The sequence below is a fragment of the Carettochelys insculpta genome, chromosome 28, assembly GCF_033958435.1.
Source record: "Carettochelys insculpta isolate YL-2023 chromosome 28, ASM3395843v1, whole genome shotgun sequence".
In the NCBI taxonomy this organism is placed as follows: Eukaryota; Metazoa; Chordata; order Testudines; family Carettochelyidae; genus Carettochelys; species Carettochelys insculpta.
In genome coordinates, this window is record NC_134164.1 from 1,370,123 (window position 1) to 1,394,259 (window position 24,137).

At 45.5% G+C, this 24,137-nt stretch overlaps 1 protein-coding gene across 3 annotated transcripts; it reads left to right on the top strand.

Moving 5' to 3' along the window:
- The first annotated feature begins 82 nt into the window (after positions 1-82).
- Positions 83-23,612, top strand: CALCOCO2 (calcium binding and coiled-coil domain 2). Of its 3 annotated transcripts, none has more exons than XM_074979132.1 (14): positions 83-523; positions 890-1,039; positions 8,095-8,283; positions 10,332-10,434; positions 11,770-11,903; positions 13,521-13,646; positions 13,729-13,887; positions 14,654-14,781; positions 15,317-15,407; positions 16,817-16,939; positions 19,689-19,784; positions 20,694-20,820; positions 21,491-21,519; positions 21,993-23,612. In XM_074979132.1, exons 2-14 carry the CDS (start codon positions 995-997, stop codon positions 22,167-22,169), a joined length of 1,527 nt encoding a protein of 508 aa, XP_074835233.1. In that variant the 5' UTR covers positions 83-523; positions 890-994; the 3' UTR covers positions 22,170-23,612. The 3 variants fall into 3 exon arrangements, with proteins under 3 accessions (XP_074835233.1, XP_074835235.1, XP_074835236.1); XM_074979134.1 differs by having other exon boundaries at positions 83-460; XM_074979135.1 differs by lacking the exons at positions 83-523; positions 890-1,039 and adding an exon at positions 2,849-2,908.
- The last annotated feature ends 525 nt before the right edge of the window (positions 23,613-24,137 follow it).

Sequence of the window (24,137 nt, forward strand, 5' to 3'; positions counted from 1 at the left end):
CTTGCTCTTTGCCCCTCCAGGCCTGTCGATCATAGCAACATGGCCGGGGAAGCGGCGGCGGTCACGTGACGAGGCTGTGACGGGGGGTGGCGGGAGAGATGGGTTTATAGTTTTAATTGTTCTTCCCAGGCCTTTAGCAGGTTTTCAACTGATGTCTGATTTCTACATCATGAACAAGCACGGATGTCCCAAGCCCGTGTTCCCCGTTTGTAGGTCGCCTCGATAATTATGGGGTTCATTTCGTGGACTGTTTAGAACACCCCCTTGGGTTTTTTCTCTTTGTTTGATTAATATTTGCAACTCAAACACCTGCATCAACAGCTGGAAGAAGATCTCTGTTGTAAAATGCAGTACTCCTGGCGCTATAACGAGGTCCTGAAAAACTCTCGTGTCATTTTTGCACCCTTCTTAGAGACCTCCGAGAAAGATAAGTTCAATGTTGCAGCGGTATATTAGTAAGGTGAAAAGCAAACCTTACATACGTATAACGTTTTCACGAAAGTAATTTATGTCATTCACACAGGTAATGACCTGTGAGGGTCCTGAATATTATAGATCTCTCCTGTACTCTGTGACTGTGATGGAGTGGGGGATACCTCTGTGTGTGTGTGTGTGTGACTCACAAACGGTGTGAGGCTCCTGCTGAGGGTAACCCTGACGACCAGGTAACACCTTTGTACTGCAGACAAAGGAGGAGGTGGAGCCTAAGGGGTTTAAATTGGAACTGGGAGTTGGAAGCAGTTAGTCTGGGCTAAGGGAGAAAGAGACAAAGGAGGGGGCAAGGCCCCGGCTCTGGGGGCCCCTCGGGGCCTCGTCTCCTCAACATGGATTGAACTGGCTGTCTCTGCCTGCTGTACTGACTCCTCTGTACAATGCTGTGTCCTGTCAGCTAATAAACCTGCTGTTTTCCTGCTGAGTGAGAGACTCTCCTGCCTGTGGACAGGGTGCAGAGCTTGGGGGACCCCAGAACCCCATCACAGTGACCTTTCCCCACATGAGTACAGTCTGCAAGGAGGGAAACGGCAGCTACAGGAGAAAGGTAAGTGAGCTGGAGCTCAACCATTTTAGCAGAATAAAGAGACATGATGAATTATTGGGGTTGCTCTACAGAAAACTTCAACCACTAAATAATGTTATTCTCTGTTCAGTACTTTATCCTGTCTTGAGTTAAACAAGTGCTGACAAACAAAAGGCTTAGGGGCTTTAGACACTGAATAAAAACACAATAAAACAGCAAATTCCACATCCTCTTTTAGTCAGGTTTATGGTCCATGTTGTCTGTGATAACTATCTGTCAATCTGCAAACTAGCCAGTGGGTGGAGCCATCCGCTTGAGCAATAGGAGGAGTACCGCTCTTTCCAGTACAACAAGAAGTCCTGTGGAACCTTACAGACTAACAGATATTTTGGAGCATAAGCTTTCATGGACAGAGACCTGTTTTGCCCATGAAAGCTTATGCTCCAAAATATCTGTTAGTCTGTAAGGTGCCACAGGACTTCTTGTTTTTGAAAATACAGACTAACTTGGCTATCCCTCTAATACTTGTCATCCTTTCCACTGCCCACTTAAATGATTAAGATAATTCACATCCTGTCAATTCTTCCTCTTAACATCAAGGACCCTAAAATTCTCCTAGCACTGAAAATCCACAGCAACATCCCAAGGCAAGTAATGCCAGCGTGGTATGCTATTGCAGCAGTGCAAAGTGGGTGAGCCCCTCGGCTTGGGAGATCCACATTTATTTTAAATGGTGTTCCATCCTATCGCTCTTACCACATTAACCGTCAATGAATCCTGATATCTGTTTTTTTTTCTTCTTCATTGTTATGTTTCTTGCTTTCAAGGGCTGGACAGTTCCAGTCTCTAGCTGCAGCTCAGACTTTGTTTTCCTGAACAAGTTAAACCCATTGACATCATCTACTAATAACATGCCAGAGCACCAGTCAGCCTTCTCCCTGTCTTGGTCTTACCCTTTAATGCATTCTGTCCTTCATTCTCTGTAAACTTTGGACATGATATTCCCTATACCTAAGACAATTTCAGTATTGCCAACCTGAAGCATTAAAAAAGTCTTTTGTAAGCCTCCCCTAAAATTGTAAAAAAAGCTTTACAATTTTGAGGTTTTAAATGATGATGTTTGAGGTCTTTTAGTTTGCTATCTGGTATTTGAACACCTAAAATCCCTGTTTTCAAGTTTTGTCCATAATCATACAGGCTAGAAACCCATATTTGAAAGGAAAAAGTAAGCAGAGATACTCAAAATCACATGGTTCCAGAAGCTGGAGCTTTACTAAAAACAAAAAATACCACAAGAGTTGGCAGCATAGCAGCTTTCTAAATGTGCTCTCCACACTTCATATCTGTTGGCAGGACTGTATATCTCTGTCCCCCATTGTGAGAGAGAAAGTTGTCTCTTCACTCTGAATGCACAGGAGGAGGAGGGTGCGTGAAGTACTTCCTAGCGGTCCCCTCTCCTTGCTATAGAGACCAGTGGTCTGTCCCTCCCCTTGGATCCTTTGGACCCTGGGCTTTAGCCACAGCATCTTCCACGTTCTGATAGCCCCAAACTTTTTAAAGTGGCCAGTCCATGATCTCCAAGAAGTCTCCTTGTAGACCTCCCCAGTCCTCATGAACAAGACGCATAGACAGTGTCCCCCACTCCGCGTCCCACAGCACGTCCCACTGATGCAGGAACGGGCCGGAGATAGATAGGGACTAATGGGACAAAGGCTCGCTCCAGGAGCCGCGGAACTACAATTCCCAGCATGCTCTTCGAGGGGCGATGACCCACTAAAACAATTCCGGGCGGAACTGAGGGTGGGGTTTGTTAGTTCCGTCTTCCTCTGACGGTGTCTCCTCCGTCGCTGCGGGGTCCGTGAGGCTGGGAGAGGGAGACGTTGTCCTGCGGTGAGCGAGTCCGCGGGGTGGACGTTCCTCCCCGCTCCTGGGGTGTATGAGCCCCACCTGCCCTGCGGAGAGCGGGTTGGGGGTAGGGCGGGGCCGTGTGTTCTCCGCCTGCGTAGCCGCGATGCCACTTTCACTTTCGTTTCCCTGCCCTGGAGGCGAGACGGGGCGGTGCCACTTGGGGGCACCCTCCAGGGCCTGGCCGCGGGAGGTGGGGGGGAACCTCACCCCTCTACAAGCAGTCGCTGGGGGGCAGTGCCCCACAAGCCTGGCCCCGGGATGGACCCCATTGGAAGATCTCCACTCACAAATTGTCCCTCTGATGGTGGAGTTTGACCCCAAATCCCCACCACCTGCTTTCCTCTTCCATCCCCCTGCACCCTCTGGCCCCTACTTGATTCGGTTCCCCAAAACCTCCCCCTGTGCAGCCAGCAAGGCCGGATGTATGGCACATCCCCCCACGCCTCCCCAGGTACCCAGTGTGGAAAGAGGCAGGTCTTTGGAGGTCTTGTCCCCCTCTGAGATTTTCTGAGGCTCTTCCCCTCATCCGCCCCAATAATCTCTTGAGGGACCCCGTCTGACATGTTACAGCCTCTCCCTGTCACGTGTGACAGTGCACAGCAACACAGAGGGATGTGTTAAGTGTCCCTGGGTTTACTTGGAGTTGTGATGGCTGAATTTGGTGATCTCGGTAAGGTGGCAATTCTGCATGTGCCCCACATCATTGGAAACAAGGAGTCTGGGTAGAAGGGAGCAGTGTTTATAGTACTGGAGAACAGAAGAGTGAAAAAGGGTTACATAAGATAAAGGGCTATAGCGATAAGGTAACATGGGAGCAGCCTGTTACCCTCGTTCATAATTCTGAACTATTAAGGAATTAAACTTTAAATTCGATAAATGGAAATAAGGGTTTTTAACACATGCATAATCAGTCTGTGGAACTCACTGCCCCAAGGTATGGCTGAGGTCAAGAGCTCAGAAGGCATCACAAGGTGATTATCCGTTTATATGACTATGGAGAACATCCATCCATGGTAACATTGGTTAGCAAAAAAGGGAAAGGATACAGTCCATTTGCTTTAGCAGGGGGAAATTTCCCAGATGGCGGTTCCGTTCATACCTGCCCTAAGCCGTGTTTCTTGGTCATTTATGTGAAGCAACTGCTACTGGCCATGCTGGAAGCTAAATGGACCATTGGTCTGCTCTGATATGGTAGTATCTCTGAATGATGAAAAAAGTGGGTCATGTGAATTTGCATGGCACCCAGGATCAGGAAGGATATTCCACTCATGGGGAAAGGAAGTGATGTGTGTCAATGCATGTTGAGTTGGCAGAGTGGAGAGTTCACTGGTCCAAATTAATCATTCCTGTGCAGTTTCTCCTCCTTACTATACAGATGGCACATTGGGGCTGAGCAGGGCCAGACTTAACCTTCTCTGTTACTGCAATCCCATAAGGACAAATAGCTTCAGGGGGTGCCACTAAACAGAGGACACACATTTTGCCCTCTCTACCTCTGTCTTTCCATTGTCGTATCTCTGCCTGCATGCACAGGGGAATAGTGAGTGGGGTGAAATATATGTGGGGTAGAACTGTGAAAAGCTCTTATGGTGAGAATGAGGAGGCTGTGTATGCTACCAAAGCGATCTGCAAGCCAGCGTAGGGATTTAAGTGGAAAAAATGGGGATGACGTGTAAACAGCAGTCAAGGATGTCATAGAGAAACTGGCCTCCTTTGTAGTGTTAAGACTAATACTGCAGACTCTGAGTAGTCACTTATTTTTGTCAAGGTCCACGTTTCTTGATGGAGATGTAGTCAAGATCCAGACTCCAGATAAAGTAATGAAAGTATAATACGAACAAATAAAAAGATTTCCGGTCAGTTCAAAAGCATTTGGTGGTTTGGATTTGGCCCCTGGTCCACCTATTGGCTTACCCCTGCTTCAGAGTGACGAGTTGCTGCTAGCACTGCTAGCAAGGGGCTTTTAGGCTTGAGTTTACTGTTTCTCTCCAGACAGTAATTCATCTAACTAGTCATCTTTAGGACCACAGTCATCCCATCTGAAATGGTGGATTTTACCCACAAAAGCTTATGACTTAATAAATTTGTTGGTCTCTAAAGTGCTACAAGACTGCTTGTTATTTGAGAAGTTGCAGACTTAACACTACTAAACCTCTGAGACTTTTTACAGTAATTCTTGGGGGGGGAAGTGGCGAATCATCTGTCAGAGAAGATGGGAGGGAGAGAGGAACTGATGTATCCGAATGATGGTGTTTGTCCTTATGCAGATGCTTTCATTCAAGGATCTCAGAGGACTTTACAGAGCATTTGATCATCAGAGGAGCAGAGAGGCTTGCATTGGGCACTGACTTCATTGACTGGATAATTCTTGCTATTTTCTTTTCTCCTGGATCTGGACTCCCTGACTGGGTGCCCTGGCATTATTTATTCATTGTTGGCACCATGGAGAGTGATTGTTTTAAGTTGTTCAGCAATCACCCCTGCTAGGTAGAAGGGTTCCTTGAAGAGCTTGGTTCTGCTCCTTCTATCTGCTGTGGTTTAGATACTTGTGATTCCATTTTCTAAGTTCGTATTGATTTCTTCCTGCAACAGGGAGCTGAGTGACAAAAGGAGTCAGTGACTTGCCCAATGTCCCATCAGAATTCTATGGCAGAACTAAGAATTGAATCCTGATGTCCTGAGCCCTTTGTTTTAGCCACGAGACCACCTGTCCTCCTCTTTTCCTTGAATCCAGTTATTTATTATGTGTCGCCAGATCTCTAAATATGGCTATTTTGGAGAGACCCAAATTCTCCTCAACTTCAGTTAATTAGTGCCTGTGAGTGCGAGTGCAGACCTAACCTTTCTGCTCATAGCAATTAAGTGACTTTGCTAATCACAGCAGTTAAATAACCTCATGTTATGTGGTAAGGGGAGTTCAAGGTTTCATATAGTTCTAGCAAAAAGTTCTCATACACAAGCCTGTCTTAGGATCTCTGGTGTTTATATGGTAGAATTGAAAATGGCTTCTGAGATAGATTGTAAAAAAGGGGAACTCCTCACTGGGTGCAAGATGTAATAATATCTCATTAGTTCATTTCACAGTCTGCAGCACCAAGTTACTCATTAGCATTCCGTAAGGTGCAGCTGTCAGTGGCCCTTGCATAAGGAGCAGCCCTGTTTTTTTTCTTCCCTCTTTTCCTTCTGCTCTCTCTGCTCATGCTTTATGAGCAGCTCAAGGAATGAGTGGTAGGAGTTGGACTTCATTGCATTGTCACCCCATCCATTTTTCCCTCCCCTCCTTATCCTTTCCTCCCTCCCCTGTGTCCATTTTCCTCCTCTTCCTCTCCTTAATTCATGATTTTTCTGTTGATTAAAATGAGTGGACAGTCAGAATTGTATCAGAGGAGCTGTGGAATGATGTAAGCAGTGTGTGGGCTTAGAAATTAGAATGGGAGAGATGGGATTCAGGACTCTTCCAAATTCTGTCGCTGATTTGCTATTTGAGCTGAGGCAAGTCATTTAAATGTTCCATTCCTCAGTTTCCTTATCTGTAAAATGGGGATAATAATATTTGTCATGTAGAAGGGTGGTGAAGTTTAATCAGTTAATATTTGTAAGGCATGTTTTTGGAAGAAACAAGAGAGAGGCAAAGATATTAATAAATATAAAACAAAAGCAGACACTTGTGTGGATTGTGGAATTTGCCATAGAATTTACCCCTTGCTTCAGAACTGTTCTCCAGAACTTCAGTTTTCTGAGAACTGACATCTATACCATTGCCACTTAAGGCTACATTTGCCATGTTTCTATCTAGACCTGCCCCAGGAGTCTACTGGGAAGTTTTGGTTGGCATCAAATGCAGCTGACCACCTTTCAAGTGATCACAGAAAATCAGCTTTCTGGTCGGAGGTCACTTCCACGTGGAACTGCTGGCAGTGGCTGTAACACAGTCTCAGACCTTCTGGGGATTTTATCTGAGATGGTGTCTGATCCTATTTCCTCCAGCTGCAGATAAGATCAGCTGGGAGGCTCCTGCTTTCTGTTCCAGGAGTTAGCTAGTTCTGGATTTGCAGCAGGGTTTTCTGGGCAAGGAATCTCTCCCCTTGGCAGTTTGCCAGAGCATGATGTGTTTGGCTGCCTCTAGGGCATGATGGTAAGACATATATTTAGTTTGCTGAATGTTTGGTGGCTCTGACATTATCTCTGCTCTTGGTAGTTTGGATACAGTTTTATCAACAGCTGCAGGGTCAGTAGTTTTGTACTGTCTACAGGTAACCTTACATAATTTGTTTTTTGAACTTGCAACAGCCCATTTAAAAGGTTCCTGAATAGTCAGGCAAGTGTTCCAATGCTATTTGTTGATGGTGCTGCTATGCAATGTGTTTGTTTTAACACGCAGAACCAGCTGGCAACTTTTCTAAGGTAGTTTCTAATAGCAAATGTTATATCCTAAGAGGTGAGACCCTTAAGAGAGAACTACTGTGGACTAAGGAACAGGAATTATGTTGCATGGGTCGTGTGCGGAGTGAATAGGCTTGGAAGGATTCAGTTTTTATTAGTAAATGTCAGTACACATCAATTTTACTGTACACACAAATCCAGTAAAATATTTTTATCATCTATATTTGAAATTTACAGCTATGCAAACTGAGATGTTTCTTGAGAACTTCTTACAGTTTGCTATGAAGATATTTCTTTTGTATATTTTGATATGTAATGCTGACAGTTTGTTTTTTAATGGTTACAAAGTTTTAACTTTTTGAATCTTAAGGTCTCTTGTCCTTAAATACCCAAAGTTTCTTGCAACTGTGAAAATTTAACTAGATGATAATAAAAAGCTTAAGAATTAAACATTGATATCTGTCAAAATTATAAATAAATAAATACAAATTGAATTCTGCCAAGCCTAACACTGAGGTATCAGTCTCCCTTTTGAGTCACAAAGATGAAAATGATAGGTTAAATGTTGGGATTTGATGTTAAAGCCTTATCGTGGAATTGGTAATGAAACAATAGGAAACAATGGGATTTGCTTCTCACTGGCATACGTGCCTTGCATTTATCATGCTGACAGGCCTCAGGTGCTAAGAATGGTCTAGATGAGATCTCAGGATTCTCTCACATCCCAGCACCACCAGCTGCAAAGATTAGTCTTAAACTTCGCTTTTGTTCTTATCCTCTCACAGAACCTCATCATGGATGAGACCTTAGATGAACCTCCAACTTCTGCTGTGTTCTTGGACAACTGCCACTTCTCCCAGGTTATCTTTAATAATGTGGAAAAGTTTTATGTCCCTGGAGGAGATATAACCTGCTATTATACCCTCACACAGCACATCACTCCTCGCGGAAAGGACTGGGTGGGCATTTTCCGGGTAAGTGTATGCACTGAACCATTAGCCACCCTCCATTGGAAAGTGGCCACACACAGAAAGGAGGGAGCATTTCTAGTTATTTCTTGCTTGATCCTTATGGGGGAGGTGAAGTCTTTGGGAGAACAAAGTAGCAGCTACTTTTTAGTGCTGAGCTTGGGTATTGTAGTGTCTATATGCATCAAGAGGTGTGGGACCTGATGCTCAGTATTGTTCCATTTGTGCACTTGGAGTAGGAACAGAGTAGGGGGAGGTTAAATTGGCATTTCGTCACCACTGTTCTTCCCATATTATGGAATTGCTGAGGGGCCAGCCTGAGTGTAGGTTGTACTTAGAGCACCTTGAGGGAGAACCTAACTTATGCTGTTTCCTAGGGCCAATGCAAAATAGGCTTGGTGTTGTGCTCTGTGTCCACCTCTGTTCTCAAAGCTCTTCCTACTTCAGAGCTCCTTCAAGGTGGATTGACTTAAAGCAGCAGTCTCCAACAGGAATTGAAATCTCACCACACTCATACTTGTCACCTTTCCATATTCGCCACATTACATTATACAAAATTGATTAACTAATATTATAAAAATAAATACCTTCTGGCCTTTGAATTCACAGGAAACTGTGAGCTGATTTAATAATCACAGGCACAAATACAGCAACACGACTCATTGCAGCAAAGAAATGCTAACTCTGGAAAGACTTTGAAGCCTGCATAGCCTGTAATAACCACACATATACACACAGACCCTAGTGCAGCTGAGAATGACATGGCACTACTCCCACGCCTTAGAGGGTATGATACCAAACTCCCATCCTTACCATGCTCTGCAGTGCTCCCTTTCAGCGCAGGTGGTGTCCGTGCCCTCAGGGGTTCTTTGCTGGCTGACAGGCTGCCTTGTCTGGGTGAGAGCCTGTGCTAATTTTCTTGAGCATATGTTACAAATTCGAAGCTCAGTGATTAGAGCAATGGTCTGCTAAACCCGGGTTGTGAGTTCAATCCTTGAGGAGGCCATTTAGGGATCTGGGGCAAATAGATTGTGGGGAGAAGGAGTGGTGCTTGGTCCTGCCAAAAGGGCAGGGGACTGGACTCAATGACCTCTCGCGGTCCCTTCGAGTTCTATGAGATAGGTGTATATATTTTATTTCTTATGAGTTAGGCATGCATGAATTCACCACAACACATTGTCCTATTCGCCGCGTGTGGAGAGTAGCGAACATATTGGACACTGTGGGTCTAAGCCTCTTATGTTTAAATGGGCTGCTGAAACAAAAATCAGAAATGATTAACTGAGGGCAACAACTACTTGAAATCATTTACAATTTTTTCAGCGAGCATGCACATCTGATTCCAAATGATCAAAAAAGCTAAAACTGATGGTGATTTGAGTGTACTTAATTTTGTAGGAAGTCCCATTCCCTTTTGCTTTCCGGTCCACTCCACTGTTCCTGTCTATGCTGCCTCCATCCTTTCACGCATATTTTTCTCTATCTTTAAAAAAAATGTTGTAACTGCTCTGCTGTGCTTGACCAAGGTTCACCACCACATAAGTGCAGAACAAAACCAATCCCATCCAGCCTGTGTCTCCTTTTGCACATGTCCCTTTAGTCTGCTGAGAGACTGAAAGTCCAGAACTTTCAAGAAACAAGAATCGGTAGATAGGCTGGGCAGACAACAGCCATTAATTCATTTTTATGAGACTGTATGTGTATGTTAGCATGATTGGGATGAGATTTAATTATGACCTATTTTTAAGCGAAATCACTTTAGTATTTTATTGATCTTTTGAAAAATAAAAAAAAAATAAATAATTTATTTTTATCCACCCTGACTCTCGTTCACTGTTCCTTCCCTCTTTTTCACTCCAATGAGAAAGTAAGCAGGCAAATAGCCCTGCTTACTTCCAGGAGCATGGAGCCGAAATTGGGTAGCTGGTGTAGGTGTGTAAGGGGGTTCTTATGGCTTAGTGCAGGCATATAGCCCAACTTACAGTTTTGCCTGTGTGATTGCCACCAGAGAAACATAAGTTGTCTGATACTGTGTAATTATCTTGCTATTGCAGGTGGGATGGAAAACGACCCGTGAATATTACACCTTCATGTGGGCTCCTTTGCCGAGTGACCTGAGCAGCGAGTCTGTTAAACAGCAGCAAATTCAATTTAAAGGTCAGTTGGGAAGGGGACTGCGGTGCGCACACGCATACACATGTGCACTCACACGCACGCATGCGTGCATGCGCACACACATACAAAAAGAGTCATGTTCCAAACTGGTCTAAACTCCAGTTGCCAGCTGACGCTGCACACCTGGTAAATAGCAGTATTGTCCCATACTTTGGGAAACTTTATTCAAGGAACTGCAGCTATAAGGTCACCTCAAAATTATAGCCCCCAAGTTTTTCTCAAAGGTTTTCTCTCTCCCAAATGCACTATCAATGCAGTTCTGACTGCTAACATGGAGACACAGCTGTTTGTCACATGCTGTCCTTTGGCCTCTTCTTCAACAGTTATCAGTGCAGCAAAAGCCCTGGGGAGAATCCCCTTTGCAGATATTGTGCTGAGCCATGTTTGACCATCTATGTTATTTAGATGATAGGGGCTCAGTAACCTGCCCCTTGGAGAGTCATTTCTAGCCCTGCAAAGTATCAGTGTTTTACTGCTATACATGATTCCACAGGGAGTCAGTCAGTGATTACCTGGCCCTGTATGGCATTAATTTTTGAAGTGATCAAGTGCTGCACTTTTCTGTGATATTAATGGAGGCAATGTGGGATCTGGAATAGAAGTTGGCTACAGGAGGAAGCTCTTAGGGGTTTGGGGTGCAGTACATAGGTGGGGGTTTGGATGCAGGACAGGACTCTGACCAAGGGCAGGGATTCAAGAGGGGTTACAGAGGGTTTGGGTTGTAACCTGCAGCAGGGAGTTTGGGTGTGGGAAGGGATGGGGTGCCAGGTACAGGCCCTGGTTGGTAGGTGCTTACTGTAGGCAGCTGCCACCCAGGGACCCAGTGGAACCCTCAGGCAGCACAGAGTGGCCGGCTGCTTGGCCCAGCCTGTGCATCTCTACATGGTGCTCCCCTTGAGGAGGGTTACCACATTCTGCATGCAACTGCAAGCACCACCCAGGCAGCTCCAATTGGCCAGTTTTCAGCCAATGGGAGCTACAAGAATTGTGCTGGGGCACGGAGACAACCCCTCCCCACTCCCCCTGGGATGTGCCCCCCCCAACACACACACACAGGCCCCAGCAGCCAACAGCTTGGAGTGGCACATGGGGGAGCGGCAGGAAGTGAGCATGCCTGAGAGTCGCACTGGGGTGCATGACATTGGCAGACCAGAGAATCATGGTGGGCTGGATTTCTCCTCCTCACCTGCAACATGAGGTGAATGCGGCTTTACATTCTGTGGTCTTGGTCTCCTGGAGCTGGACTTTCTGTGCTGTATGGTTGATAAGGGACCTGAGTAATTAAAAACAGCCCTATGCCGGACTTTTGTTTTTAAGCCTATTACCTGCCAAAAGATGACGAATATTACCAGTTCTGTTACGTGGACCAGGAGGGAATGGTCCGGGGAGCCAGTGTACCTTTCCAGTTCCGGGCAGAGGCCGAAGATGATATCCTGGTGGTTACAACTCAGGTATGTTCCCTCTCTCCTCCTACCTTTTCATGCCCTTATCTTTCGTTCAATTTCTTGTTTGGCCTAGTTATTAGGGCACTGAGCTGGGACTCACATTTGTCAAGCGTACCAGTGTGCTGCGTGTTAACTATCTCATTTGGACCTGACTGGCCTGCAGTAGAGGGTTCACAGCATACAGGGAAGTAATCCTGTTCTCATCTCTGCACATCCCATCCATGCAGTGTGGACTCTGGGATCAAAGTCTGAGGGCCGGATGAAATGGCATGTAGGCTGGACATTAGACAGCTCTGGTCTGACCCAAGCTATTGGGCTCAGCAGAAGGATTCTGATCTCCTGAGCTCCTTGTTTAATCTATATCGGAGGGGTAGCCGTGTTAGTCTGGATCTGTAACAGCAACAAAGGGTCCTGTGGCACCTTACAGACTAACAGAAAAGCTTTGAGCATGAGCTTTCGTGAGCACAGACTCATGATCGTGAGCACAGACTCACTTCATCATGAGTCTGTGCTCATGAAAGCTCATGCTCAAAACTTCTTTTGTTAGTCTCTAAGGTGCCACAGGACCCTTTGTTGTTGTTTAATCTGCTGCTTCTTTATGGAGGCTTGAGGATGGGCATGTATCTGGCATGATCATGGCCTTTTCCACCACCTGCCCTTTCAACAGTGGCAAGGAGACCCTGCTGCACACCTGCATTGAATGCACCAGGTTGCTGCCCCTTTTCCATCTCTTCCAGAACCTTCTCCTTAAGTTCGGACTGCAGTTTCCCCACACCTCTTGAACTATGGCCACCTTGTCTTGCAGTCCCCCAAGCTCACAAGGGCTCCTCGTCAGCCTCATCCTGGTGCAGGCCAAGATGGCTGTCCACTCTTCCAGGAAGCTGAACAGGAAGGTGCTTTGTGACTGAGGGGCCACTGCAGGCAGCATTCCTCTGAGCTGCATCTGGGGACCTTTGAGGAGCAGTAGTAACAGTCTGGGGTGCTCTGCTTGGTGCCCCTTCTGAATCCTGGCTTTTGACCCTGTGACTTACTTCTGTCACTAATTTTCCATTTGCTCACCCCCAAAGTGTCTTGCTGGTTAAGTCCCACGGCTCCCACCCTTAGGCTGTGGGAGGGCTGTTAGAGGTTTTCCAGAACCTCAGTAGGCGCTGCTCCTGGCAGCCCCAAAAAGTAGAAGTTAGACCATTCCTGTGGGGTTGGGATGGAAGTGCAGCTGTGGCAGCAGGTCATGCTGTGCCAGCAAATGAGCAAGGGTGCAACTCGATAGCCAACATGTGCTCATTTGTATCAAGAACTCATCTGGCTGTTTGAAGTTAATGATTGTGCAGAGCAGTCAATCCGTGGGTCTGATCCTGCAAGAGGCAGGAGACCCTCTGCTCCCAATGACCTTGCGGGGTGGGGGGGCACTGAGTGCCTAAGAGGCCTGGTATGTGCTGTATTTTGGATCTTGATTTTGAGCTCTGGTTGGATATGCCCTGGCAACACCAGGACACTGAAAAGGAAGTCTAGTCTTGGGTGGTGGCGAAGAGGTAGGGAAGAACACTGTGGTTTTCTGCAGGGCTGATGTTTCTTTGCTCACCACTACACTGCATTCTTATTAAACAAGTCTGTGTTGTTTGCCAGGGGGAAGTGGAGGAGATTGAGCAACAAAACAAGGACTTACTTAAGGAAAACCAAGAACTGAAGGAAAGCTGCCTTTGTCTCCAGAAGCAAAACTTGAGTCTGCAAGAGGAGCTCCGTCTGGCACAGGTACAGACAAGAAAGAATGCAGGAATTCAGAGGCCCTGTGACTAATAGCTCAGGCTAATACAGTCTCATTCTGTGTTTCCAGGAGAAGATGAAGGAGCTAGAGGGAGAAGTCTGTTTCTTGCAAACTAGGAATTTGGAGCTACAGAGAACTCAGGAGCTACAGGCTGGAGAGATGAGCTCTAGCCAGATGAATCTGGCTTCAGCTAGGGAACAGAATGTAAAACTGCAAAAAGAAAATCAGGTAAAATGCTAGAAGAGCTGGAACCTGGGCTGACATGGAGGAGGAAAAAGGTAGAGACCAAAGAAGGTGGAGATATGAGGATAAGATAGAATCAAAGCTTTAGCCTTAGAGAAATGTAAGCAACTGCAGCGCCTTCCCAATTCAGGGGGAACCTTCAGTACAATGGAGAATCTCCACTTCCATTGTGAAAATAAACAATAAATCTCAAGGCTTTTTCCTGATGTACAGCCTTGAAAATGCAAACTAATCCTGAGGGTGGAAAGGGCGCAGCCGCTGGCTTCACTTCTGTAGCAGGCGGAAGGTGAGTTCCAAAGATTTAGATATAGTTCTCTGTTGGACACATATTCTGTGTGCAAAGAGCACTTGTGGGCACATCTCCAAAAATGGGCTCTCCAGCCTTCTGCCAAATCCCAAGGCTGACGCTGTGCAGAGCAGTGTGGCAATTATGGATTGGACTTGGTTACATTTGGGAAAGGGAAGTGCTCCAAAATTATTCCATAGGCCTGTCCCAAAACCACAAAATCCAGCTCTGGATCTGATTTTCCTATTACTGCTCCTTCCTACTCCTCTTTTGTCCCAGGCCCCATTTAAGCAAAATTGGAGCTGAATACATGAGAGAGAAGAGAAAGAAGAAAAAAAAATCTTGCCTTCCAGAGGGCTTGCCTTGTCAGAGGTTGCTGCATTGAAAGGGATGTGCAGATACAGTAGGGAGCAAAAATCATGGCTATTTCCATGGGTTGACTCCCATTTACCTTCCCGCACTCAGGAGCTGCAGAAGGGACTGGAGTCTCTGAGCAGCAGCTGTGAGAAATTGGGGCTGCAAGCAAATTTCCTGAGAGAGGAGAACAAGCAGCTGATGGAGCAGAATGGCTGCAGAGACAGAGAGCTGCAGCAGTGAGTGTGTTTACCAAATGCCTGCAAATGGGAGTTCCTGGAAGCTACCAGGCACAGTGGGTTGGGTTTCCTCTTCTGTTTCATCCTGATGAAAGCCAATGCCTGTACATGCGCAAGACAAACCCTGCAAGTGACAGTATGAGCAGACCCTTGGGGTTTTGTCCTAGGTTTGGCGTTACAAGCCCTCAGGCAAACGTAAGTGTGAGAGAGTGACTGAGCAAAACTGACTTGGAATAAGTCCATGGATTTATAGGTGCTCAGCTGTCTGTGGCAGTTGAGAGGAAAGCTGCCACAGATCTGTGAAACAGATCCATGATTCATAGGATCTCTGGTAATTTCTTTTAAAGGTTTGAGCAAGGAAACAGGACTTTGATATTTAGGGTTGCTTCATTTGAACCTGCCTGAGACAAGCTAAGTTTCTGATTAGATTTAGAAATGAAGGATATGTGTGTGGCTTACCATGGGCAGGTGCTGTGCGCAATTTTGCAAGGCCAAGCGCAGTGGAAAATGTTACTGTTTGGTTTGCTCTGAGCAGACTCAAAGAACATAACCAAGAAGTGTCATCTGAAAAGGAACAGCTGGAAAGCAGACTGAAAACTACCCTGGATCGCATGGACCAGCTGCAGGTAGGCAACGTATAGTCTATCTCAGTTTCTGCAGTGTGTGTTGGACTCAGCTTGTGTCTGTCTGGGAACAGAGCTGCCTCTGGAAAATTAGAATGGCATCTGAGCTGTTCCTAGGGATTCCATGGGATCCTTAGGAAAATGTGAACCTACAATGTGACAGTCTGAGTTCCAGGAAGCTCCGAACACAATGTTGTTTCTGGAAAAGACAGAGCATTCACGAATCCTTGCAGTTTTTACATCTCTTCCCCAAAATGTATCCCCTCTGCACCCACGTTAGATTTACCAAAAAGAGGCCTGTCAACGAGGGGTGGGAGAGCACAGGGGGTAACTGCCCCACGATCTGGCAGTTCAAAAGGGTCCAGGACTCCTGGCCACCTCTGGATAGCTGCACGGCATGTTCAGCAGTGCTGAGGCCTGTAGGTGGGGGTGGCACACTGCTGTCCAAGTGTAACTGAGGGCTGTCTTTACCTGGCCCTACCCCTTCTGCCCAAGGTCCCACCCTTCTGGAAACATGGAGCTCACCCTCTCCACACCTTGCCTGGGGCCCAGTGAGGCTGTCAGCCTTCCTGAGCATAAAAACTCTATAGTCCCTATCTTGTCCTACTGGAGAATCTCTAAGGAATTTATGCATGTTGAAGGGTATATTCTCCCAAAAGTCTTATGGGGTAGGTAAGTGGTAGGGCCAGCCAGAAAACAGACAACTCCATGCCATGAAGCACTTCAAAAATGTGTTACTATGCATCAGAAGGAAAAGGAGAGACCAATTCTGTGTATCCTAATAGTTCTGCCAGGAACATGGGAGGCTCAGGCCAATGTCTGAACCACTGGATTACAGAACCTCTACCCAGCAGGCTACATAGCTTTCCCTTCCTCCTGGCCAGAAATGCCATCCTGGTCCTGACAAACCTTTCCAACAAAAATTTCATCAAAGCCAGTATAGTTCCTGTGAAACATCCCAATTTCACTGACTTGGTATTTGATGGAAAACAGTTGAGTCAAAAAAAATTGGCCAGGTCTAACATTATTAAAGCTGTTTTACAAATAGGGAAAGAGCGATTGAGTGACTTGACTAAGGAGCAATATCACAGTATCAGTGACAGAGCCAGAAATAGAACTGATGAGCCAAAGAATCATCTTTCTTTTCTTCAGATTGATGCTTTTTCAAAAGTTTCATTTGGGTTCCAAAAATATCTAATCAGAAACTGAATGGGATCCCAGCTATTTGTTCCACAACGAATTAGGTCAACACTTGAAGGTATTTACCTGTGCAGTTATGCAAGTCATCTCTAACAGCCATGTAAATAGGGTGGGGTGTGGAATAGAGTTCAATGGCTTAGTAAGACTTTGCCAAGCTATTTTCAGTACGAACTTTTGGACTCTGGCCTTCATCCACTTTTGTTTCACCTCAGTCCCAGGTGTTGAATCAACAGAAGGAAGTGGAACACCTAGTTCAGCTGGACCATGACAAGACTGAGCAGTTAGAACACTTGAAGGAGGAGAATCGTCAGTTATGCACCATTTTGAGTGATCAGGTAGACCCTTCCCAGATAAAGGTATGGCTGGAGAGAACTGGGGTGGAGGGATACAGAGCAGCCCTTAACAGTGAGCTGGCAAAGGTACTCCACGTTTTATGGAAGCTTCAGCATAATTAGGAGATGCAGGGGAAGGGATTGCTCCTGTTAGAGCAGGACCTGCCAGGTGGTACTGTTACACTCAGTCTTCCAGGAGTACTTTCTTAGGGTGTGTGTACACTAGGAACTAACTTCGAAGTTAGGCACCACTTTGAAGTAGCCTGCAGAGAGTCTACGCACATTTTCCCTTATTTTGAAGTTAACTTCCAAGTACGGAGCCCAACTTTGAAGTCCTTACTCCATTCCTGGGAATGGAGTAGTGCCCTACTTTGAAGTTTAACTTGGAAGGAGGGTGTGTGTAGATGCTCATCTTCAAAGTTATTTTTGCAGTATAGTCCCAGCCTTAGTTTGCCCACCAGTTTTCAGTCTTCTCAGAGGTGGGAATACACCTGTATGGTTGGTTGTTGTGATTCAGTTTCTTTGGAAGAGTTGTTGCAAGCAGCAAGAGAATTTGCTTTCTGCCATACGTTCTCTAACTAGTGCCAATCCTTTGGTCAGATTTGCACGCAGGGAGCTAGGGATTTGTGTCTGGCTGAGATTTCTGAAAGAGGATTGTCTGTTTTCTGTTTACCACCTGGGTCCTAGGAATGGTGTATACATGTCAGTAAAATAAGTCATACCAGGAATACCCTCAAGAGTTTGTATCACTGATTTATGCTCCAGTGGGAAGCTGAGTTACAAAGCTTGTACATCTGCTACTGCTTGATGGAGGAACAACAATACCCTTAACTCTTCTCTGTTGTCCCTATAGTATCTTAATTTTGGCAAAGCCATTTAATAGAAGTGACTACAAACAGATGCACTTGGAGCAGACAGGGTTTAAATTACCGAAGAAATCCAGAAACAGTGGGAGGCCTCTCTTTTCTGCAGAGGATGAGCTGACAGACTGTGTGTATGCTCCATTGCCTTTTCCATCTTCCCTTCTCTTTGGTGTTTTGTTATTTATATGTGTCTCCTGCTCACTGATATATATAACGCTGAAATATGTGGTTGTAAGGGTCTGAGAGGAAGGCCAGGCAGCACAGGGGTTAAACAGAGCCTGTTTGCCCAATCAGCTCCACCCTGGTTCACCTGCAGCCAGTGTCAGGCCTGGAGGAGCATAAAAGGAAGGAAGCTAGCCAAGTTCAGGGCTGACTGGTCAAGAGGCAGGGGCTGGCTCTGAGGCAAGCAGAGCTTGAGCTGGAGCTGCCACTGGGTCAGCCAGTGGCAGGCAGAGCCTCCGAACACTCCCCCAGCACAAGGTGGGGAACCCCTCCCCAGGGAACTCTTCTCCTGTCAGAAGGAAACTAGATTCTCGGTGCCACACCCCAAATTTATCCTTCAGCCTCTAGGTTGTGGGCTGAAGACCCACACCCCTAGGCCCTGGCAAGGGGGCCTAGCCACTAGGCCACCTGGCATGGGTGGGAGCTACTCACAGTGGTCCTATGCAGAAGGAGCAGGAAGTGAAGCTGGAACAGTGTGTGGAGTATCTGAAAGGGACAGAGTCCAGCAAGGCTCTTTGTGTGCAACATAAGCAGGTGCCATGTCTTCCTTTAGGTGGATGTGGCGAGTGTAGAGCAGAGTGAAAAGTGGTAGGATAAAATCTGTGGTTATACAAAGGGACAGTGTGTTGCTGGGATTTAGGGAGGGCTAGTATTGTAAAGTCTTCCTGGGAATACAGGAGAATGGAACATTGCATCACCTTTTTTTTTTTTGTCATGAAGGGAATATAGCTGGTGGGTTAGAAAAGTCATGTCAAAGAAATGGGCCTTGCACTTAGAGTGAAAGGGGCTGAGATTCGTGGTGGTCCGTAATCCTGGGGGAGTTTGTTCCACAAGCTCTGGCCAGCCCTTGGGAAGCTCTGGTTCCTACACGCACAAACTGTTACTCTTGTGGAACAGTCCATTTTGCCTTAGGAATTAAGTTTTTGACTGTGATCGTGAGCTAGGAGTTTGAGGTGGTCTTTTTAGATACCCCCAGCTGAGGCCACTGAGCACCCTGAGGATGAGAGAGACCCAAAATCTCAAATTTGACTTGCTATTCTCTGGGAAGCCAACATAGGAAGCAGAGAGCAGGTTTGATGCACTCACAGCCTTGACAGTTTTGTGTGGATTGTTCCTAGAAGCTCCATCATGTGATAATCTTTAATGCAAGATTAATCTTTGGTTTGGGGAGGCTCCAGGATAATCCTTGTTGATTGTTAACCTTAGTTCACAGTAGAATTGTTGCTGAGGAGATACACTGTGGTGATCTGAACCATCTGAAGACTCCTAAGTGCTGAAGACCTAGGTATGCATGAGCCTAGGTATGTTGAATTGCGGTAGTTCAACCTGAGCAGTAAGAAAGGTATGAATAAGGCAGGGTTATTGTTTAAAGTGGTGGAGACTTCCATCCAAAGAAGATAGGAAGCCAGAGAGTGTAGAAAGCATCACTCACAGTACCACCATATTTGTAAAGAGGGAAATGCAGGTCATGAGTGGTTTATACTGGAAACAGGGCTGACTTAGGTTGGTTAGATATGGTATGGTCAGGTTCATGTTGAAAGGCAAGGTTGATCTAGTGATGAATCACGCATAGCCAAATGCAGGAAACAAATGGTAAATGAGCAATCTCTGATGCACTCACAGCTTTTGTTTCACAAAGCTAACAAACTATTGCTTTTCCTTAACAGCCTCAAAGGCATGAGCTAACAAAAGAAATCGAGGAGAAGAACCATTTGTTTCAGATTCTTCAGCAGAAGAAGGATGAAATTGATGAAGAGAATGTGGTAAAAAAAACTTGCACTAGCACTACTAACTTCATAGCCCAGACAGGTCTTCATTAGTGATGTCACTGAACACAAGCTGGAGTTCTCCAGAGTTAGGCAGGGTGGTTGAACAATCAGCTGTAGGAGGTTTTGCTGAGGCTTATTAAAAGAGCTCATAATAGTGAGCATTTGTTATGAAATAGAGACTTGTGAGAAAATGATTTAAGAGGCACCACTTGACAAGGAAACAGTGGAAGAAAATTTAAGAAAATTTATCAAAATGCAACTGGATGACAAAGGGTGGGTAACTTTTTTTTTTTTTTCAGATGCTCTCAGCATTGGCCTAACTGCCCCATTGCATTCAGTGGTCCTCAGTGTGTTTGCAGACAAACCACACAGAGGCTTTTCAGGGAGTTTTCAGCTAAAGAATAGCTCCCAAGTTCTGTTCAGAGCTTTGCCACTAATTGAATAACCGTGGGCTGGTCATAGAGTTTAAGGGATTCTGGGTGCTACACTTCAGGAAAAACGTGGATGATCTCGAGAGCACAACAGAAGTGATAAAAGGTTGAGAAAACCTGGCCTATGTGGGATACGTTATTTTAAAAAAAAAAGTCTGTTCATGTTTAATCTTGAGAAGACATTTAAGGAGAAACTTGATAATAGTTTAAATAGTTAAGGGCTGTTATAAAGAGGACAGTGATCAACTGTTCTCCATGCCCACTGGTGATAGGACAAGTAATAATGGGATTATTCTGTAGCAGTGGAAATCCATGTTAAATATCAAGGAAAACTAAGAATAAGACTAGTTAGGCTCTTGAATAGGCTCAGGTGAGAGGAATAACAATCAGTGCAATAATAATATATGAATTTGCTGTGAAATGATCCCCTTGAGTTGCTGGAATATCATTCTACTCTTCTGTCCATTTGCAGAGACTGAAACAAGAGAACATTGAACTGCTGAGGCACCTGTCAGAGAGCCAGAATTATTCTGCTCCTGTTGCTGTTCCGTCTCATGCTCCAGGAAGTTCAGACCTTGTGTTTGGGAACCCATACTGCAGTGAGTTACTTGGTGCTCTGTGTAGAGGCTCCCAGGGGACCAAATGGGATGGGTTCCATCTAGTCACATTCTGACTGCTCCCAAGCAGGAGAATCTTGAGCAAGGAACTGGGCTAGAATTTAAAAGATGAATTAAGAACAAATGGGATTGGGAGCTACCAACATCCTAGCCCCCACACCCTTAAAATCCACTTCCGTCTTCAGCACCAGTGGGAGACAGAAGGTGAAAATCTGTTTTTCCTCCCCAGAACTCCTGAATTCATTTACTTTTTGTTGGGAAGAGAGACCTCCCCCTCCACACATGGTGGCAAGGTCTAAATGCATTGTCATCCCTCTTCATTTGGAGGCTTGTAGAAAAGAAGCTGTCAGCAGCATGGCTGTGCTGTCTCCAGTGTGGTCAGGAGGTGCCCTGGCAGCTCCAGTAACATGTCACATCTGATAGCTGCCATAAGTGCTTAGCACTGTGCTCTCTTTCTGCCAAAAGAGAAAACCAGTTGGACCAGTCACAATGTAGCCAGGCCCAGTATGCCAAAAGCTTAAATGTGGAGGTTCCTTCCAGTCTCAGAGCTAGATCTGCTGCTTCCTGTTACTCTTGATTCTCTTTATTAATACTGTATCAAACTGTTTACTTTTGGCTGTGGTTAAGACTTCCATTTTCTGTTCTTTTTCAGAATCCCCGGAGACAAATGCAGTGAATACGGTAAATGAAGTGGCTTGCTTGTGGATTTTGCTTAGTGGTATGAAGGCAGAAGTCTAACTGAGCTCTGGAGCCATAGCTCTTGTCAAGTTAGTAGGCTCTGCCTTCCCAGACAGCGGAATGGAGCCCTGCGTGTTTCAGAATTAGCAGGGGAAGTTAATTATGCTGAGCAGGAGAGAGGGGACTCAAATGCAGCCACAGGTAGCATCAGCATTGCAGCCAGATGCTGTATTTCATTAATGGAGAAATGGACACATGGTGGGTAGAATGGAAAGCAAAAGCAGATCTGAGAAGTGTTTAGACTCTTGGTGCCAGTCACTGAGGCATGGAGACATTTGAAGCCCTGTGGAGTATTAGAAACCAGAACAACCTGCCCTGTAACTGATTAATTCTGATCTCCCTTCCTCCTCCGCTCTTTCTCCTTTTTATTGCTAGTGCAGCAATATGCATTTCATTGTTTTGTGTTCACCTTTCAGCCCTCTCTGAAGAAGTGCTCCCTGTGTAATAAGGTCTTTCCTGATGACATTGGGCCATCTCAGTATGAAGACCACATGCGAACCCACTTTCTGAATTGCCCATTCTGTGACGAGACCTTTGAGGAATCCAATAGGCAGGTGTACAACGATCATATTTACTGCCACAACCTGGAATAAATCATCATTCTGCTTTTGTGCTGCATAGCAGGTTGAATAAACTCCAGTTTCAGGTGTGATAGCACAGACCTGACCATAACCAATGCGATAGGATGTGCAGATCCTTGTAAAGTCATCCAAGCAAAGCTGGACTTAGCTCCAGTACTGTGGTGCTGGCCCATCTCGTCCATGGGATGTGACCCATCATCAAGTTGGGTCAGATACCAGCTGTTACTACTGAAATAGCAATATCCTCGTCAACTGTGTCTTTTACCTTTAGTCTAATATGGGCACCGTTGGACAGCTTAGTCCATCTACTCAGTTGTTCAGACCAGTACTTCAGAACATGATGTCCCTCTGATCTGCTATTCCACTCTACTGTAGAACAGCATTTCCCAATTGCCCATGCTTGGCAGAAACCTCTCTGCCTCTGTTGTTTTATTCCTTAGACCAGCGCTGAGTCTACTAACCCTAAGGCCAAAATCAACATGTACAGCCATTGAGCTCAAAGCCCTTGTCTTAAACATGGTTACATGATTGCAGATCTAACTTAATTAAACTGATTCCTTCATTCTTTATCCCATACCAATTAAAAGTTTGTCTTTGGAATGAGTTTAACTCTGTATGTGAATCCTCCAAGGACACAGATGAGGAGCCTGGACTGTATTTCTGATTTTGATTGTCTGAAGCTTCTTGATTCCAAAACAAGTCTCTTCTAAGTGCAAAATGCTGGGGTTCAAACCTATCAAGTGCCTGCAGGGTGAGTGCATTGCCTTTGCACAAGTTTTAATTTTTTTTGTTGCAATTTATGGAAAGCATCCTTTCCTTTATGCAAACACAAGAGCAAAGTTCGTTATTATCCAACAATGATATACTGTGCATTAATTTAGTGATAAGTATCTTTTCTGCAGGGCATCCTAACAGATTTTCATAGTAGCCTGGTTCAGATGAAGTTAAGAATAATGGATACTTTAAAACTTTGCTTTAATATCTTTAGTACTAGCAGCTTAAATAAAGATGTCTCTGCAAATCTTTTAAAATATTGGATTTCTGTCTTCGGTTATGTAATAGGGCTTGTATTTTTTTAACTGTTATACTAAGCCACATAACAGAGAAATGCAAAAGGCAAATAAACAATAGCAAACAAACTACATTAGGAGAAAATATCTGATTGTTTTTGTAACAAGCCAGGTGGAGATTCTGCCATCCCATCACAAGTGAAAGATGTCCTAAGGGAACTGTCTTACAGGCCCTTCATTCCTTTCTGAGGCCCAAGTCCATTTATGCACATCCCCAGCTGATTTAGCACATGAAGTACTCCACACTGAAATCCACCAGATTGCTTGTGCTTATTGTAAAACTAGCAAATTGACCCAGCATTGCTCAGGTATTCAAGTGAAGTAAGGTTGTTGGGGTTTTTTTGGGGGGCGGGGAGGGGGTTTGTGCTGTTTGGAAAATAAAAAGAAAATATATATGGTTTATACAAATGTTTGTATTTTTGGAAAATGAAGAAAAAGGTTTGCATTAATAAAAGAGCGATTCAAAGATCACATCACATACAGCTTTTTGGTAGGCAAGCTTGACTTTTTTTCCCTGGCACAGTGGCAGTGAGGGGCGGGGGTGCACACAGCTTTTCTCCTTGGCCCCAGCAGAGCAGCAGCAGGGAATGTGGGGTCAGAGCCAGAGCTGGGGCTTTCTTCCCCAGCCCTGGCCTAGCAGGAGCAGGGAGGGGTTGTAGCTGGAACCACAGCTGCAGCTTTTTTCCCCAGCTGTGACACAGCAGCAGTGTGACTGCTGGAAGCCAGGGCACAAAAAAGAGCCATGGCCCCAGCACAGTGTCAGGGGGTAGGTCACGCTGGGGCTGTTTTCACTCTGCTGTGGAGAGAACAGCCAGGGAGGCCTGGTGCTGGGGCCAGAGTGGTTTCCCCAGCATGACCTTGGGAGTAGGTCAGGACTGCGGTTCATGAACGCAGCATCTCAGGAGGGCCT

Excerpts from the sequence above, each read along its gene's own strand:
- CALCOCO2 (XM_074979132.1), top strand. The coding sequence starts at position 995 with ATGAGTACAGTCTGCAAGGAGGGAAACGGCAGCTACAGGAGAAAG. Across the intron at positions 11,904-13,520 it reads TCCTGGTGGTTACAACTCAG|GGGGAAGTGGAGGAGATTGA; the intron begins GTATGTTCCCTC and ends GTTGTTTGCCAG. Across the intron at positions 15,408-16,816 it reads ATCGCATGGACCAGCTGCAG|TCCCAGGTGTTGAATCAACA; the intron begins GTAGGCAACGTA and ends GTTTCACCTCAG.